This window comes from Pseudorca crassidens, chromosome 10 (genome assembly GCF_039906515.1).
Source record: "Pseudorca crassidens isolate mPseCra1 chromosome 10, mPseCra1.hap1, whole genome shotgun sequence".
NCBI classification, from domain to species: Eukaryota; Metazoa; Chordata; class Mammalia; order Artiodactyla; family Delphinidae; genus Pseudorca; species Pseudorca crassidens.
In genome coordinates, this window is record NC_090305.1 from 43019023 (window position 1) to 43039966 (window position 20944).

Consider the following 20944-nt stretch of genomic DNA (forward strand, 5'->3'; position numbering starts at 1 on the left):
TTTAAAAAAATAAAATAAAATAAATAAACAGTATGAGTGCTAAGGAGAAAAATAATACAGGTAGGGGAAAAAAGAAGTCTGAGTTGTTGGTTTGTAATTTTAATAGGATGGCCAGAAAGTTGATCTGAAGAAATTAATGTTTGAGTAAAGATGGAATGAAGCAAGGGAATGAGTCATGTGGGTATTTAGGGAAAGAACACTTCAGGCAGTAGAAACACAAGCTCAAGGTGAGCTAGGGATAGTCTGGAAGGTTGACGAAGAGCAAAGAAGACACTAGAGGTAGAGTCGAGAGAGCAGGGGGAGAGATGCAGGAGATGAGGTCAGAAATAAAACAGGGGCAGTATCATGAAAGGCTTTGTAGGTCATTTCAAAACTTTTGGCTCATATTCTGAGTGTTACAGGAAACCACTGAAGGATTTGAGCCAAGGAAGTGTCATGGTCGGATCTACATCTTTAACAGGATAATTCTGTTTTTTGTGTTGACAACTAACTGAAGAGAAATAAGGCCCAAGTAGGAAGACCAGTTAGGAAGCTTTTGTAATTATGGGTGATGGACCAGTGTGGACAGCTGTCAGATTCTCGATATGTTTTGGTGTGAATGGATCATATGGGGATGCAAGGGGGAAAAAGGAATCAACATTGACTCCAAGATTTTTGTCCTGAGTAATTAGAAGGATGTGGTTGCCATTATTTTCATTGACTAACATGGGAACAACTACAGAAGATGAGGCTTTGGTGTGGACAGAGGAGAGGTCAGGAGTCAGTTCGGGACATGGTAAGTGAGAAATATTTGTTAGATATCCAAGTGAAGAGATCAAGTAGACAGTTCTAGGTATGGAATTGATATCTAAATTCATTGCATGACACATAGAAGTGAGATCTGTACTGTAGGTATAAAGTGGGGGTCATTCACTGATGGATCGCAAATGAGACCATGTCACTAAATGAGGTCAACAGAGAAATGCATGGTGTCTTGGACGAGAGTGGTAGCAGGGTGAAAAGATATCAGAATCTGCATATATTTTGATATTAATGGATCAAGAAGCGGGAACAGTGTACATTTTGTAATGTGTATGATCTTATAACGCAGATGGAGGTCTGGTGAGTGCATGTTTCTCTGTGTTCCCATGACATACTGTCCTTTAGCTCCTTTTCAGCAATTAAGCTACTGTTTAAAATATTCTCCGGAAAATGTGTATATACCTATGTATGCACCATATATTAGGATTTAATGTGGATTAGGATTTAATGTGCAGATAATTTATTATAATGCATTACTCATATTATATAAAATAGCATGGGTCCATAATAGAATTTGTTTCACCATGGTAAAAGAATTGTTTTTTTGTTTTTGTAATAATTACTCATATTGTGAGTGTATTAGTCTGCTTAGGCTGCCCTAGTTAAATACCAGAGGTTGGGTGACTTGAACAACAAAAATTAATTTTCTCATCATTCTGGAGGATGGAAGTTCCAGATCAAAGTCCAGCAGTGTGATTTTCTGGTGAGAGCTGTCTTCCTGGCTTCTAGATTTCCTGGCTCCTTGCCATGTACTCACAGGACATTTCCATGCGGTGTGTGTATGTGAAGAGGAAAGAGTGAAGAAACACACTAAGGTCTCTTCTTAAGAGGACACAAATCCTACCAGATCAGGGCCCCACTCTTAGAACCTCATTTAATCTTAATTACTTCCCTAGAGACACCATCTCCCACTATAGCCACACCAGGAGTTAGGGCTTCAACATATAAATTTTTGAAGGAGACAGAATTTAGTTCATAACAGTAAGTGAACTCAGTTTCTTGAATATGTTTTAGTCAGTGGCACAGCCATACCCAACAGTTCCAAAGCAGAGCTATTAACCTATCATAGAAGATCTAGCCTAGACTTTTGTATGTTACAAAAGCTGTAGAACTCTCTGAAATTTGCTTATTGGGATTTCATTCAATATGGAATAGTAGCACAGAAGAAGGAACATCTCAGAAACACAGGAGAGTGTGTTTCAGAAGAGACAGTGATTCTTGAGCTGAGAATTAACCAGTAGAAAAATGAAAAAACATGTATAATGAGAACAGATGGAACAAGGAGTCTGGAAAGGCTGTGACACACCGGGAGGTAAAAAGAATTTTCTTGTGATTGTACCATCATATATGTGCAGTAGATGGGCAGGCAGGGAGTTTGGACAGACAGCTCAAGTCAGGACAAATTGAAACATGAAGAGACACTTATGCCATAACAGAAGTCAGTATCTTAATAGCCAATGGCAAAAATTGAATTTTTATTTTAAAATGTGATAATTCTATTCTATCTCTTTATGCATATGTCTATTATTGCTCCATCTATTTTATTTTGATTTTGTTTGTGTGTCTCTATTTCTTAATAGGTTTGACAATAGGGACTGCCGATTTGTCTTCAATATGGCACCTGGTATATAGTAGGGACTCAACCAATGCTTCTTTTCTTTTCTTTTTTTATAAAGTTGATCTTTGAAAGAAAGAACAATTAAATGAGATTTTTAAACATCATTATTTTAATTGAAGTATAGCCAATCTCTGCTGTACAGCAAAGTGATTCAGTTACACACATATATACATTCTTTTTTTAAAATATTCTTTCCCAATATGGTTTATCACAGGATACTGAATATAGTTCCCTGTGCTATACAGTAGGACCTTGTTGCTTATCCATTCTAAATGTAACAGTTTGCATCTACCAACCACAAACTCCTGCTCCATCCCTCTCCCTCCCCTCTGGTGATCTAGTGGTTAGGGTTCAGCTCTCTCAACCAATGCTTCTCAAATGAAATGTTTTAGCATTAGATGGTCACCAAGTTCACTTCCATCAATGAGAGTCTTCAATTCTGTACTTACAATTCCTAAAAACTCTGGGAGGCTAAGATAGAGGTGGAAATAGTCTTTAAATTGCTTTTCAATCTAATTAAGACCTTACTGGGAAGAGTTTTTTGGTTCAGACAATATTCCTTCTGTTCTTTCTCTCCAGACAGACTCTTTGTTTACTTCTGAGCACATGGCCTAGTCATTAGCATTTGTTTAAATCTTCCAGTAACTGGATACTCAGAACAGGGCTGTTTAACTGACTTGAATGATATTTCAGGGGTTTATTTTTCTTCATCTGTACCTCACTAATTTTGTGTATCAAGGGTTAAATAAGGGTTACATGAGCTTATATGTACTTTTGCTTGATTATTCACTCATAAAGGTAGTCCACATTCTCCTATTAAATTTAGAACATTGTTCACTAACAAAATAGACTCTTTGTTTTCCTTCTAGATAACATGAAAGAGGATAATAAATTCAAGTGGAATCTAACTACTCTTTCCTATCATGGTAATGTTTATAAACTGTTATTTTGATCTGCATTGTAAATACTGGACAATATAATTTAAAATGTAGTTACTAGGTTTCTTAAAGATATGCCATTACAAAATAAATTGTGTGGATATTTTTATCATTCTAATACTACGAAGTGCAACAAAATCAAATCAACTATACTCCAGTAAAATTTTAAATAAATAAATAAATATAATTTTTAAAAAACAAAAAAAGGCAACAAAATCATTGCATTTCTTCCACTCATGTAACATCTGTTTTGCCTATCCATCGTTTATTCATAGTTATGCTGAAGAATACTTTACAATTAAAACCAAAGACTAGGTCTTAATTAAATTTCATAGATATTTTGATCACGTAAATTAAATTGAGGTCTTTTTGTGTATATGGATGTGTTGGGGGCGGGGCATTCACACATACCTGTGTTTTCCAGAATGTGAACATTTTTATATGTTGGAATAGCTACAGCCTTTAGTCAAGATTTCCCCCCCAAATAAAAAGTGCAACAGAACAAGAACATTTTGATTCGAGCCACTGAACGCACCATTAGCTATATAGCTGAAATGCAATTTCTGAAGATTTACTGTTTACATTTGAGAAACCTGGACTCAAGAATTTTTTTCTGCAGCTCAGTTTTGGCCCTACACACTTCCCATCACTTCTGGATCACAATACGTAGCCAGTGTAGATGAAAGACGATTCAAATAGTCCACTATTCAGGTCCCAGTAAGTTCATACTAACTCTAAGGGGGAAAAAAAGGAATGTTTGCCAAAAATAACACATGGGTACATCATTGTATTTTGCTCATGGACTTCTCACAGTGTTTTGCAGATTCTGCATGTACAGCTTTTTGTTTACTTTTCCACGACCTGGGCATATCATTGCTTTTAGGAATCAGAGGGATCAGGTCCTGTTTGGAAGTGGCGGAGGAGTGTGTGGCGGATGTGCTCTGTAACACACAGTTGGCCCTTTACCTGAAAGCTTGCTCAGCAAATGGAAACCTGTGTGATGTGAAACACTGTCAAGCAGCCATCCAGTTCTTCTACCAAAATATGCCTTTTAACACTGCCCAGATGTTGGCTTTTTGTGACTGTGCTCCTTCTGATGTACCTTGTCAGCAGTCCAGAGAAGCTCTTCACAGCAAGCCATGTGCAGTGAACAGAGTTCCAGCCCCAACTTGCCTCGATATAATTCACAGCTGCCAAAATGATGAATTATGCAGGTGAGTAAAAACACACATACCTTACTTTCTGATTTTGGCACCTTATTTGTTACAGTCTAGTCCCAACACTTGATCTCATTACATTAGCTAGAGTTCCCACCATCATTCAACATGATGTAAATAAAGCCAGACAATTCATAGTTTTAAATCCATAGTACATGTGTAGTATCCTTTTCGAAATTCAAATGCAGAATATGTTTTTGGAATAAAAGAAATTCAGTTTGTCAGGATTGGGTAGTCATGAAATAGCATTATTAAAATTTCATATTCAAGTGAGACTCATGAATTGCTTAATAGTCCTGTCTTGTATGTCAGTTTTATTATTGTTTTTTTGGGGTGTGATTATATAAGGCTGCTAAATGTCATAGAATTTTGACGAGGTGACTCTTTAAACTTCAAAATAAATATTTTGTGTCTTAGGCTGGAGATGAGGAAAGAGCTAGAGTTTGGATTTCCCCAACACACGTGTGCCATGGTGTCAGGAATGCACCCTTTTTCTCTTCCCAACCTCTCACCCTTAATTCTCGAGGCGATGATGTTAGTCATGTATTTGTTTATTCAAAAAATAATTACCAGGGGCTTCCCTGGTGGCGCAGTGGTTGAGAGTCCGCCTGCCGATGCAGGGGACACGGGTTCGTGCCCCGGTCCAGGAAGATCCCACATGCCGCGGAGCAGCTGGGCCCGTGAGCCATGGCCGCTGGGCCTGCGCATCGGGAGCCTGTGCTCCGCAACGGGAGGGGCCACAACGGTGAGAGGCCCGCGTATCGCAAAAAAAAAAAAAAAAATTACCAGGCGCTTACTACTATTTTAGGCATCAGGGTACAAGATACAAAAATGCCTGCCCTGTGGAGCGCGCACACACACACACACACACACACACACACACACACACACGTGCAATAAGGGGAAATGTGAATGGGCAGAGTGAAAGAATTGCAATACAAATGGGGTGGCCCCAGTAGAGACATTTTATCAGAGTCGAATAAGTGAGAAAATGAGCTTGTCTCAGTAAATATCGGAAAGAAGAGATACCAAAAAAAGGACGAGCCAGTGCTGAGGAAGAAATGTGTGTGGCATGATCTCAGGCAAGGAGGGTAGAGTGCACAAGGGAAAGAGGAATAGAGAATGGATTTACTCAGAGAAATAAGAGCGGTACTGGGAGATTTTGAGCAGAGGTGTGAATGATGTGCTCACTTGTTAAAATATCCACTCTGGCTGCTAGTTGAGACTAGACTTTACCTTTGCAGGTAACTCCTCCTGGAAACCATAAATTGAAACCAACAACTTGGCTTTCTCTTCTCCTCACTGTGGTCTTCGTTAACACATTTCCTTATATATTCAAGGTGAATTGATCTTTTGTGTGGTAAGAAAGCCACAGTTAAGTGAGCCTCTTTGGACATGAGTCAGAAGATGGAGGAAAGAAAGAGGATACTGAATAAACTTGATGAATCAAAACTACCTGTAACATTGATATTATCACATTAAAGGAGCTTTATTTAACAACCAGCATTAATTGGGATGAAGCTTCTGCTTCTTCTTGGGATAATTATCCCAAGAAATTCATATTAATTTGTTTGCCCAGTACCTTCTATTAGGGACTATTTTATTTAATTGTATGTAAATGAATAAAACTCCATATATAACAAATTCTTTTAAAGGTCAAAATAAACATTTAGTGTGGAGAAGTGGCTAGGTGTGATAGCTCAGGGCAAGATTTGTCACATTTGTCACCTTGCTTGAACCACTGGCAAATGAAATTTAATGACATCACTTCCTGAATGGGCTGATTCTTGGTGAACTGCTTTCCTTCCGCCTTTTAACTATCCTCACACCTTTACTGTCAGGCAATCCAACTGGCAAAGTAGCTGCAGATCTTGTAAACATTTGTCAAAAAAAGAGAACTGCTTCCCTATAACACATATTCTGTAAGATAAAGGGTAAAGATCTCAGCAGAGTGCTAAACCATTGACTATTTTTTTTTTTGCTTCAACTTATATAGAATGTCAAAGTTCTTAAGAAAGCTTTATTTGCAGATCTTTTCCTGCAAATGTTTATCAGTTATTTTAAGTTTTACTAATTATTTCTCTTGAATGAATAATAAAATAAAAATATTTTTTACAATGAAATTAAAAATTTTCAAACTCATTTATATCTCAAAAATCCTTATTCAGTGTATTATTGTATTTCATTGATTCAAAGATGCAAAATTTTTGCACATTTTAATATCCCTAACATGTTTGGAATGCGTCTTAAGCTCAGTGACCAAAAACAAAAAGTATTAAATTAAAACAATAACAACTGGCAACAAGTGATTTTCGTTGTAATAAAATAATGGTATCTCCTATAATCAATGAAATGTGGTAAAAACATTTGATTGCATTATTTTTCTCATATCACAAATAAAATATTACTGTCTATCATCTATCTTCACTAGCAGTGAAACCAAATAACATTTTACCCAGCCAGAGGACACTTTTTTTTTAAAGTAATCCCTGTAAAAATGCCAGATGTCTCCATGGACGGTACCAAGCTTTACCTGATTCCACTGCCAGGGCCCTGGATATTCTACATCATTATCTATGAGTTATTAGTATTCAATTTTCTCAGGATGATATATCTGAGTTTCCCTATCAAATACCATATTTTAATGTCAAGTGATGGGATCCGCTGCTACAATCCTTGAGAAGCCCTGTGATGGATTCTGAAACACAAACTCTTGCATGAACCTCACTTTGGCATCAACACATCCTCAAACTGACTGATAGAGTTGGTGATTTTCCTCCACAAGGACGCCAGGGTTTCACAACCTCTCCAAAGTGCTTGGTGCAGGGTCTGGAACACGATATGCTCTCAAAAGACTTCATCTCATTTCCCTCTACTTTTGAATATCTGTACTTACTTAATTTTTATAATGTTTTAATATACAGATATATGTCTCTTCTTATGTAATTCCTGTTTTTTATATATTAATTCAGGGAGTAAGGATTGTGTGTCTTTTTCTTTTCACCATGTGCAAATAGTCTCTGAATGAACACTTTATAGAGGTGATGGAAATATTATACAATATTAGTTGTCAAGATGAAAAGACAAATTCTATCATTTTCTCAAGCAGATTTTGCCTTAGGGAGATTTCCAGTATTTATATTAAATTATCCTTAATGTAATTCAGATGGAAAAAAAATCTCCAAAGAAAAACAACTTCTTCAGTGAGAATGTTAAGACTTTATCATGGATCTTTCCTGCAGAAGCCCTTATACATGGGGCAAAGCAGAGCAATTGGATTTGAAAATACAACTTCTGTCCCTGTGCCCGCTTACTCTTTCCATGATTGGTCTTGAAACTCCTCTGTTTATTTGAAAAGGCCAAAGAAGATGACATAAAGAACTATTTTTTTCAATTAATTTGCCCCATACAGATACACACTGGGAGGTGAGATTATATTTTGCCAATTATAAATGTTTAGGAATTTACAGGAAATTACAATACATTGTTTTTCCATATGTATGAACTCCAGAAAGTAGTGAAAAAAAGTAATTGCTTACAAGAAATTTTACCTACTTTTTAAAAGCAAAACTCCACAATAGACATATTTAAGTGCCAAAGAATATTCACAAAGTATTACTATATATTAGGTCACAAAGGCAAATGTAATACATTCTGTGTGTAGAAATTACACAGACCATATTCTCTTACATTTTACAATATAACCAGAAACTTATAGCAAAACTAAAAACAAAATAATCAACTTTATTTTAAAACTTACTCTTTTAAATACTTAATGGTTCAAGTAATAAACCAGAATAAAAAATTTCAGTATATCGAGAAAATAAGGATAATGAAACAGCTACACAGCAAAACATTTCAAACATAAAACAAAATTTCTATAATATAAAATATTTTGCTGTATTTAATTTTTTCAAATAATTTAGATAGTAAGTATACCAAAGTACTTTTTATAATATTTTAATTTTTAATTAAATACCCTTCAGTTCATCATTTTTGCAAAATTTCACAACTACTTTTTTGAATGAAATAACTTTTATGAGGAGATAAATCATGCAACTTAATTTGTAAAACATATATTTAAGAAAGACTAAATGGCACCTGTCAACCTCATAGATGACAACCAATACTGCCAATGCTTACATCTAGATGACATCTTATATATAAAACCCTTAATTGCATTAAAGGAACATATTTGTTCTTCTGGATTCAGAATTATATGCTCAAAAACTTTTTAGTATTTTATTAAATATAAATTCTAATATATTAATTAATTTTTACCACTGTATTTAAAAGCTGATTCCTTTAAGATGACTTAAAATACAAGATTATTGAAAATAATGTGATTTATGGATTTAAGCAGAGTAACATCATGAAAGCAAATAAGCGCAGGACAAATGACATGTACTCAGAGGGTTTTCATGCATGTTTGATGGTGACATATTCAAGACAGCGAAAAAAATAATTATACATGATAAATAGGAAGATTAATATTCTTGGTTCCACTAAGTAGATTTTCTTACTGTGAAAGTTCCAAATATGAAATTATTGTACACTATCCAGATTTTATTCAATGCTAATACAGCAAGAATGATATATGTAGTGAGAAAAGTTATGAATGGATATGGTTCTAATGGATTATCTCGACCATTAAATAAACTCATGTTTTGCTTTAAATTAGCTCATGCTGCCAGAGAACCTCAGAGCATTTTGTTAACTCTAATTAGTCTGCCTAGAAATATTGAGAAAGAATACAGTACCTCCCATCCTGTGGGAAAACTCTCTGGAAAAGTCAAGAGACTTTTCTGAAATCACTTGGTGGGAGTCAATGGCCAAATGCTAGTCTCAAAACCACATTCTGCTTCAGAAATTATTGCTAATAAATCTCGAAGGAGTTCTTACTACAAATCATCGCCCAGTGAAATAAAATTAGTAATGAAGAAAGAGTCATCCAGGGAATCCTAAACTTAACCTCTGTCTTTCAACACAAAAGGAAAATAATTCACAAGTTTTCTTCTGCACTCTCTGTTGGGATGTTTAAGTGTACAAACTTAGTTTTCAACTATGTTTATAAGCATCTAGAAGGCATTTTGCTTTATGTCAGTCTTTCGTTAGGTGAGGCAACACTACATGTTAGTGTGAAATAATATTATTCAGAGACTAATTCCATTTCCTGACTCTTTCTAGGAGGCGCTATAGAACATTCCAGGCAAAGTGCTGGCAGCATGTGATAAGAAAGTGTCATGAGGATGAGACCTGCATCAGTACCTTAAGCAAGCAAGACCTCACTTGCTCCGGAAGTAATGACTGCAAAGCAGCTTACATTGGTACCCTTGGGACAGTCCTTCAAATGCAGTGCACCTGTAGGACTATTACCCAAAGTGAAGAATCCTTGTGCAAGATTTTCCAGCATATGCTTCATAGAAAATCATGTTTCAGTAAGTTACCCAATTATATATATATACATATATATATATAAACACACACATATATAATATATTTCTTGTTTTTGTCTATACAGCACAAAGTAGTAATTCAGCATAGAAAATTTGGTCACAAAGTCAACTCTATGTTTCTAATTTTAAAATTTATTTTCTGATTATGCTTTGCACATTTGCTATTTTACTCTTATCTGCAAGTGATACATGTTGTTAATTTATATGATTGATCACTCCTAGGTGTCACATTGATTTCAATATCAAGAGCCTAAAAGGTTTATCCTACCAGATAACGGAATGTAACAGGTATCTATTGCAAGTAACAAACCAACTCAAATCTTGGTGGCTTGAAATAATTATTTATTTCTTCACAATTCTTCTCACTGGGCTTGGCTCAGTTGGGTGGTTCTTCTGATGGTCTTGTTTGGGGTCTCTCATGAAGGTACAATCGTCTGGTGGTGAGACCAAGGCCAGTCTGTTCAGGTGTTGTTTAACAAGGACTGTTGGCTGGGATGGCGTGGTTCTTTTCCACATGACCTCTGCAGCAGTAGACCCTGGATCTTTCATGGTGATGGCAGCATCCCTAGCAGCTAATCCCCAGTGAACAAGTACTTGTCAAGCATCTGCTTCTGCTATATTTGCTAGTGCCCCACTGGACAAAGCAAGTCACATGGCCAAGCTCACAGTCACAGTGAGAAGGATGTGTATATCCAAAGCTGGATTCATCGGGGGTAGTTAACAATCTACTATATGGCTGTCCCAACCTAAGTAAAACGTATTTACCCTTGGATTTAGTTATCTCCCCTTGGTCTTTAATATGTCTGCTAATCTACCTGTATGAGGGAATGGAAAACACATTTTCTAAAGTTATTATGTACAGTATTTTAGGGATAAGAAAACAGATTTAGGAATTTAAATAATTTGTCTACAGTCTCAAAGGGAACAAGTGGTTGAGAGAGATTTGGCTATAAGTCTTCTAGGAAAAAGCCTAACAATGTGATCACACACTAATTCAAGACCTCTCCATCATCTACCTTCAAGGTTAATCCATGCAACTATGTGAGTCCCAAAACATCCCCGGCTCATAAGACCCTAGGTGTAACCAAACCACAAGCACCATTTCCAGGAAGGAATAACAGACATTTACCATTTCATTGCAAAAAATCTTTATATTCATACAAATTTTGACAGATACATATCTGTATATATCTAACTATAAACAGATACACACATTTTTAAAATTTTGTTCTATTTTTCTTTAAAGATACTAAAGCGATACACATTAGCCAATATGATCAAAATTGTGATTTGTTATGTATTAGGTAATAAACATACGACTCAGAGTGTATGGTTTGATTCCAACAGGGCTCTCTTTGGAATTTCTATAATTAGCACTACAGACATATTTCAATTGAAATCATGATACAAAGAGGAAAATCGCATGATATATGTTGAGTCATATTTTCTAAATAATCTTCCTCTTTGATTAATACTAAGTGGCTAATTCTGTTGGAACTAAAGGTATTTATAATGAATGGCTCATAACATTACAAAAGGAAATACCAAATAAAGTAACTTAAACCAACAACAATATATACAATTACACTATCATGATTATTTATAAGTGGTTTTTCCATATTAAATGGTGTCTGGGAAAAAAAAATGTAGTTTCTGCAAGTTAGTGGTAACCAATTCCTTGGGCATAAATTCCCTAAGAATGCCAGCACAAGCAACCTAATTCTACTTCCAAACCGAGTTTTCTCCCATGTGTTTTCAATAATTCTTATGTTTTGCTTTCATTGTATTTGACTACCTATATAGAGCAAAAATACATATATATTCATGAAGAAACAGTAGAAATGGACACAAAAATCCATAAACATTGACATACTCTATAATGTTTCAGAAAAATAAAAATTCAAAATGATTCACTTTTCTTCACTCACTTTGGAAGACTAAACATTTTTTCTCCTCAAACATTATTTACTAAAAGTAGGAATTTTAAGTGATGCGTTTATAGAATTAAAGGAACCTTAAAGGCCTTCTGTCAGGGTTCTGAGTACTTGAATTAATAGGAAAAGTTTCAGACAAAAACACAAATTAAATCCTTAGCCTGGCTAGTTCTAACAAACCCTCATCCCCTGCCCCATATACTTGGGAAGTGGTAGAACATGGAGATTTTTGAATGAACTCTAACCACTGCCTCTGACTTTTCACATCAGCCCAGCATGCTCACGCTTTATCAAAATACACCTGTATCTAACACATCATTGTTAATCAACTATACTCCAATATAAAATAAAAAATATTTGTACATTTTATCAACCTCTCAAAAAAAAAAAAACAAAAAAACCCCAGCTCTCATTACAGCTGGTTTCCAAAGCCCTTCACCTTCTGCTCATTTTACCTGAAAGGGGCAGAACTGAATAGAACAGAGAGGACAGTTGGAGAAAATTTTCCATTTGTCACTTTTGTTTGGCTTCAAGTCATTGTTTTTCAAACTCACTTGACCTCAGACCACAGTAAGCAATGCATTTGACATTAGATTTTTACATGCTATGTCTTCTGTTTTTTAAAAATTATTTTTCTATTCCATTATATTTTTTCAATGCTGACTACCTACTAAATTGACTTCATGACTCACTAATGTGCTGCTCTTGGAAGTTTGAAGAACACTTGCTTGAAACAAATCTGGAAGTCATCTACCTTGATGTATCCAAGTCAGGGTCTTATAATAATTATAAAAAATGAGAGAGTTGCTAGGAGTGCTTATCTGGGGTCACATTCCTCATCTAACCTTAATCATTCCATGAGCTGGACAATATTATTTCTGCAGCTTTTCACATGGAAGGTAAAGGCAGCTGAGAGGTGAGCTGGGTCACTTGGCTTCCATGTCCAGGATGCAGTGGATGCAGGATCCCAGCCCTGGCTGGTTGACTGCAGCCCACGGTGTTCTCCTGCCTGTAACACCATGAGGACAACAAGCTTGTGTTGGTTCAGGATGCTCCACAGCCCTCTCAGGCAGAACCTCTTTGTTCTCATCTCAGATCTGAGCTTTGAAAACATGTTGAAGAGCGTGCCTCGGTTCCAGTCTGCAGGACCACATTTGGGCACTGAGCATCCTGAAGGTGCTGGGTATTTGGCCACCAACTTGCACTCACCTGCACAACTCTGCATCCACAGACTCACTTCTCTCTGGCATCTGGCAGCCCAGAGCAAATTGTTGGCAGTTAGAGCTGAGAGAGGCATGAGAGAAACGGAAGAGAAAAAAATTGGTTAAGACAGAGAGGACCACAGAAATGGAAAGAATTAAGAGATTGGTGTTGCCTTTCCCTGCTACACTGAAAAATTCAATCTATAGATGTGTGTGTACCACATGCTGACAGGAATATTCTCTTTTCTCCTGGTGCAAAGTTGTCTTTTTATGCCAACTGTAGACAAATCTCTTAAAGAGGTTTGGAAATAGACCCATTCTGCCCCTGAAGGCTCAGCTTCTTTTTGAAGAATTATTTTTAAAAAGAATAAATACATAAAAAGAGACTACCTATTTCTATTAAATCCTATAGGGAGCAGAAAACATTATAATTGGGATACAAGCTTAAACAAAATTTAAAGAATATAGAAACAAAAATAAGTTAAATTCTTCCCCCAATCTCATTCTCTAGAGAGAGCCAACGTTTACAAGATTGGTGTACATTCTTTCTAACGCTTTTTTTTTTTTGCCTTGTAAGTATACGTACCTTATTTTGTACACACTCAAACAGTGCCTCCCTCTCCCTTACACACACACACACAGATATTTTTTAATGGAATCAAACTATACATCCTGCTCTACAGCTCCCTTTTTAATTTAAAAATATATGATGGACCCATTTGCAAGTTGTACACATATGATGGCTTTATTCTTTTTAAAGGCTGCATAGTAGCCTATATTTAGAGGACCAGCCTCTTCCCAATGTGTGTCTCTTTCTCATGATGGATTTCAAAGCCCTCTCCACTCAGCTGGAAAGAGGGTAAGACAGAATGCAGAAAGCAACATAGTCACAGAGGAGTATTTCATGGTTTGGTAGTGGAAGCCGTGTACGTCACCTACACCCACGTCCTGCTGACCATGACTCAACCACATGGTCACAGCTGTCTGCAAGAAAGGTGGGAAACTGTAGTACAGTTTTGAACCAGAAGAAAAGGCAACTGTGGTTATTAGCTGACAAGTAAGACTCTGCCACAATTCACCCAATGTCTATTTCACTCTTCTGTCTACAAAGAGAATGTACTTACCCTTTCCCCAAGGGAGATGACCCAGTGTTTCCCAAATGTTCATCCAGCGACAGTCACTAGCTCAAAGACCTGGATCTTGGGTGATGTGCAATCCAGATGATGTAGCACCATGGAGTGGACAGGCAGCCCATGAACTAGAAAGAGCAGTTATTCCCTACCATCCCTCCAACACAAATAACACACACACACACACACACAGAGAGAGACACACACATGCATGCACGCATGTTATAGGTATATTAACAGGGACAGCATAACATCAATAAAGACGCCCATTCAAAATAAGGTAAAAAGGGAGAGTTATAGCACCCAGTAATGAAGTCCTGCCTGGTAGTCATTTGAAGCCTCTCTGACAGATACCTGGGAAGAACCACACTTAAGGCTCCCATCTTGCCCTCTGGAAGCTTTTTCCTTATCCACCATCCTCCACAGCTGTATCTGCAGTAGGCTGGGGAAGAGGATGCCCTCTTTCTGGAACAGGAGCTCTCCTAGACCATATCCTGCTCACGAGTTTTGAGAGACTGTGAGTTGCTTTAACATTTAACAGTCACAGACTCTTTGCAAGCCAACCGGTGGCTTCCTTGGCAACATAATCTCTTAAAAATGTGTTAGGTTTCTAATATATTTGCTTTCAGTCAGTTCCATGTGCCAGTATCCACAATAAAAAAAGTATTTTCTTGACTAGTTCCCAAGTCTGCCTTATTGCCTGGCTTCTTCACCCCCATACCTCTCTCTCTAATGCAATGATTTAAGCTAATCTAAACAATGGACTTGAGTGAAAATGTATTCCCCTTAATCTGATTTTTGCTGCATAGCTGAGCCAATTTGTTTAACTCAGAAATACTGGGACTCTTATGACTGGACAATCTTGTTCAGTCGTATCTCTTACTATTTGGGAACTAAGACAGTCAGCTTTCATGTCATAGGGTCCTCATTTTAACCTCTCTGATCTCTGCTTGAAAACCAGCAAGTTTCTACCTGAGCTCATATCTTTATTGTAAAACTCTGTACAATGCAGTCAAGAGGAATCAACTCACACTACCGCTCCATCTCTTTCAAGTGTTCCTGTTCCTTTTGGGACCTTCCAAGGTGCTTTGAGAAATGCATCTCAGAACTGTCTTCATGGCAGAAGGACAGGAAAGACATCCTTTGGATTCTGTGTCCCATTTCTCAGGGGTGGCCCCATGAACCTTGATTCCCTGGAAATTGTGTATAGTACATACATAAATGCTGATGGAGCCTAATGTCCATCTCATGCTGCAGGGACAGAAAAGCACTGAGGAGGGAAGAAGGAGGTGTCCAGGGCCAGATCCAAGGGGAAGCACTGTCAGGTTGCATCTGCACAAAGATGGACTAGGCATTGGAGGAAGTATTTGATGGTAAAGAGCAAAGGCAAATCCATACCCAGAATAGGTATAAATTCCAGCAGGAATGCATCACTGCCTTCTTCAGGGTGGAAGGGTTATGGTATCATCAGTCTGCCACCCACGTGCCAAACTGTGGGTTTCTGTTGTTGCTGGGCTGTTTGGCATTCAGCACTGGCAGAACTTTGATGGGACGGCCTGAAAGAGAGGGAGTCCAGTCTGTGGGGCCATGCATGGCTGCCATCCTTGTCACCACATGCTCAGTGCACAGGCATTGCATGGCTGAAGAGGGCACGGTTGGCCTCCTCTGGGCAGGTCACCAGTTGACCTGGTTGTTGAAGGCCTACTCCATGGTGCATACTATCTGATCTGCCCACTTTGTGCTACTACCACAGGACCTTCCATATGCCTCTTCCCCTCATTCCCTTGTCTACAGTCTTTCAAGGACGCTCTTTCCATCTCTCTGATTAAGCAATCTACCACTGCCCACCAGTCTTAACTTCTATCCATGTCTGTCTTTGCAAAGTGGGCAATCAAGAGCCCTGCTTATGCTCTCCCTTGGGGAGGATGTCCCCTCACCACTGGTCTCTCAGGCCACATCTAGGTGGGTCTGTGGTGTGCCAGCTGTCCATTTAGTTAGCAATGATATCCTGTACTCACCTTTCTGGGAACCAATGACTTAATGAATTTCTTCATACCCAGAGGCATGTTAGGAGCTATATTTTAACTGGCAAATGGGCTCCTCCTACAGATGGTGGAGGCTTGCTCTAGAATCCAAGGGGTCTGTGCTGTACCTCTATTAGGGCTTGTCAGAGATGCCATATGCATCCAGAGATCTTGAATGAGATTAAGTGTATAGACTGCCTGTTACATAGCAGATATTCTATACATTTTAATCACCCTGACTTTAAATACCATTGTTGTTTGGCACTGGATTCAGGACTGGACTATTAGGTTTCTTTATCTGATGTTAAACAAAAGCTATACCCATGTTTAGGAGTTTCTATATTAATGTTTCGCTAAAGACAGCTGGTTCCCCAACTCTGTTAGGAGCAATCTTTTCATTATTAATGAAGAGCCTGATGATCACAAAGACAACCCGCAAAGTACTGAGAGGATGGACGTGGAATTCTTGGCCCTCAAACCTGTTCATCCTTCAGAAATATCTAAAGGTTTGTTGAAAATATAGATATTTGACCCTAACCTCAATTATTCTAATTCAGTAGGCCTGAGGCAGAGCTCAGACATCTGTATTAAAAAAAAAAAAATCACCCAGGTGTTTCTGATTTTCAACCAAGTTTGGGAACCACTGCTTTAATCCACAAGTGGGAAAAACCCAGGCACTTGCCGGAGAACCCAGAACCTCTTTTAGCTCACACCTCTCAGGGAATGAGAAACTCCTATGCACAGAAAGGCAAGACTGATACCATGCAGCTCTTAAGTTGGCCTGCTTCACCCCAGTGCCTAAAAACACAGTTGGCACACATTAGCTACTCAATAAACAGTGAGTGGATGGATGGATGAATGAATCAACTCTATCTCCATGGCAGCACTGCCTTCTGAATACCGTTGTTCTTTTCCCTCCTTATTAGACCTCTCGTCATAATATAGCTTTCCTGTTAAGAGCCTCACTCATTTGTGTTTCCACTTAAGCTGGAATTTTCAATTCAAATATTTGAGCAAAAGAATCAGGAATTAATAAGACTGGGCTGCTACTGCCCACTTTAATAAAAACATTTCAGGCTCCTTATATTTTCCAGTACTTTTCCTCTTCATAGTTCTACTTTCAAAAAAGTCTGAATAGTGGGAAACTCTTTTACAGTTGATTCTTGTGTGGTGTCAACACTGAAACAGGCAATTGGTTCTAACACATTTTTGCTCTTAAATGTGTGTTATCCCCTTAATGAACTGTAGGATACAGGAAGCCCTGTCTGTTAGTAACAAGGATGAAAAAAGACAGTCTCCAATAGATTTACAAAACTACCTGGCTTTTGTGAAATATTCATATAAAAACTCCTAAACATGTGTATAGCCTTTTGAGAAACTTGGGAAAAGAGCCCTCAGATTAGTAAGTATTTCTACAACTTTATTTCTTCCTGTAGCCAGACTTCTCACCCATCTGTCTACTGAGGTCTTGTCTTAGATATCAACATTGGCAATAAGACTGTCTTACTTATTTGTCTCCATTCAATGGATAGATTATTTATTTCACTGTTTCATCTTGGCTTACAATATTTCATCTGTCTATTCCCAGTGAAGGTCTTGATCTAAAAGTAACATTCCATTAATGAGCATTCTTATAGAAAGTCCTTTAAATACACCCGTTTAGGTATAGAAGTGCTTAATACATAGTTTTGTATATTTTTCCTAAACTGTATAACATTTTACACTTACTTTCAGGAAAATAATTTAAAGACTGTGCAAAGTGGATTAATAGAGGCTCAAACTCACTTTTGTCAATTCTTGTTTTAATTTTTATTGTCATCTGGTCAGTGGCTGTTTGAGAAAGTAAGGTTATAGACTATAAATAAAACAGTGAGCGAAGTGAATTGTGAAAGACATTTCCATTGCAAAAATCTCTCTCTCTCTCTCTCCCCCTCATATGCTCACACATATGCACACAGACACACAACACACACACACACACACACACACACACACACACCACCTTCTCTTATAGCCAATTCATATAGGTTGGTATTCCAGGAGCTTTATGTTAAGTTTTGGCTTTAAATAAATCACTTCATCTAGCCAAAACCACTGACTTTTTCTTGGTTCCCACACAAAACTCTAATTCAAGTCCAGTTTCCTTCAAATTCAGTCCAGGTGCTAAAAAAATCTCTTGGTTTTCCAAGGAACATTCAAAATAATTTCTCTACTCTGTATTCATATTTATAACATAGCTTCTAAATTGTCCAGTATTTTGTATTTTCGGGATTAAAGTGGCTCCATGGTGAATTTGTAGTACATCCAATTCGTAGACACTCACTTATAAATGTATGTTTTTCCTCTTAAAAATTATTCCTTTAGGAACCTGTTTTTCATTATTTGCAAACTCTTTAGAACTCTTTAGAGAACAGGCATGTGTGTTATAAGTTAGTAACATAAAGAATAATAAAAACAAATAAACCATTTCTTTAGAATGACTTAAGTTACCACCCAATGTAAAAAAAATCAGATCCATGGTAAACTCTGTAACTCTAGGCTTTTATGTTACTTAGAATTCTGGATATTTCTTTGGCTCTGGGCCTCAGAGGTAAATCAGTGCATTAAACCTTTATTAACTTTCAAACCTAAAATGCACACAGAGCTTTTTTCACCTCCCTTCTTCCTTGGCCCCAGCCTTGATTTTTTGGTTAAAAACCATGATCAACAACAATGCCTCTAATAGTCAGATCTCATGTTTGGAAGTGTTAATAGACCTTATTCTAGAGCCTAGTCTTAGAGAGGCAAAATGGCACCAGCATGCTGGGTTTGGATAATTTCTCCATCATTTACAGGATAAGTAACTGTGAACAGGTTACTCATTTTTGGCCTCAATTTCTTGTCTGTGAAATGGAAAATCAATGTTAACCCAGAATGCTGGTGCAAAGATTATATCAGTTAATTCATGTAAAGAAATATTCATAACAATAGTAAAATTCAGCAAATATAAACTCTTACTATAGACTTTCAGGGATTTGGAAAATCACACAAATCAATAATTTTTGCATAACCATTATGATGTCACACAGATGGTGTGGGAAACAGACTAATTTCCAGAAGTTCTAAGGTGTCATATTTTCTCAGAATAAGTGACTTCTTAAATATATGTTTGAATGATTTTAGGTCAGATGATGAAGTTGGACATTTGATCTTAAACTTTAATGTGTATAAGAATTACATAGTTTCTAGTTAAAATGCAGATTCTGATTCAGTTGTTCTGGGTGAAGGCCTGAGATTGGCATTTCTAACAAGCTCCCAGGTGATGTTAATGCTGCTGGTCCAGGGATCACACTCTGAGTAGTATGGATCTAGACAATCTCTCAAAGACCTTTAAGGAAAAAAAAAAGTATAATTTAATAAATATCAAATAACTTACATATCTCGTAACCTGTCTGCTACTAAGAAACAGATCAACCTAATCAGCCTGGTATATTGTGTCAATCTAGTAATCAGTAGGCATCATAGTGTCATGAAAGATTCCAAGCAGATGTCCTTATCATTCCTAAAACTTTTATTGAGATAGTGGCTTAGAGCAGTGTTTCTCAAACTTTAACTGCAAGAGAATCACCTACAGTGCTTGTTAAACACATTGTTGGGTTCCAACCCCAGAGTTTCTGATTATGTAGTTCTGAAATGAAATTAGGGCATCAGGTGTTGCAGATACAGCTTGTCTGGGTACCATACATCAAGAATGTCAACCAAGAAATGCTGAACACTGCAAGTAACAAAAAGAGTTTGTTTGCGGTCTTAAGCATTGCAGTCTTGGAGGCACTGATTCATGTAGCAACTCAAATGTGCTCTGAGGGAAATAGAAAATGGTCATGTTCATAAAGGCAACAGACAAAGATATCCCAGAGAAGTTACATAGGTTATTTTTATAGAACTACGGGTTGCCGTCGGCAGGCATTCAGCCACTTGCTGGTAGTAGATTGACTGCTAAACTGTCATCTCTAGGGAGTAAAGAAGACAGGTTCCAGGTGGTCTCAGGATGCCTGGGTCAAAAGTACGTTGCATTCAGGGCTGGATGTGTGTTTCACTTCCTTAATGGCCTTCCATCTCCACTTTAGGTCCCTTTGACGTAAGTGACTACATTTTGCTGTTCATGGTCCACAAGAATACTGGCTTGGAGTACTTATTGCATTGATTCTTTTCTGAAGTCAGCCAAAGTCTACCAATGTTTTCTTACATGAGTCATCTATATAAGCATACACTATCTGCATTGGAGGAGCTTCAACATTGGTTGTTTTGAGATACTGTGACATTGTGATTTAGAATAAGCAATACATATAGCTGTCCCTCAGTATCTACAGGGGATTGGTTCCATCTAAAATCCATGGATGTTTGAGTCCCCTGCCTAAAATGGTGTATCAATAGTATTTGCATATAACCTACGCACATCCTCCCATATACTTTAAATCATCTCTAGATTATACTGTTCTGAAACAAATAGACTCAGATATTTCTTCCACAAAGATGAGTTTATTAGGGATCAGCAGAAAATTGAAACTTGGGGTCTAAAATCACGGCAAGCCACATGCAAGTTCCCAAATGGGAAGGGAAGGAGAAGGTTTTTACAGAAGGGGAA

At 37.4% G+C, this 20944-nt stretch overlaps 1 protein-coding gene across 1 annotated transcript in view; it reads left to right on the forward strand.

Annotated features, from left to right (window-relative positions):
* Positions 1-20944, forward strand: part of GFRAL (GDNF family receptor alpha like) — a 57918-nt gene that overhangs the window by 15335 nt on the left and 21639 nt on the right. Inside the window, 3 exon segments of the mRNA XM_067755852.1 lie at positions 3289-3345; positions 4241-4571; positions 9762-10012. Of these exon segments, the coding sequence (XP_067611953.1) occupies positions 3289-3345; positions 4241-4571; positions 9762-10012 (639 nt within the window).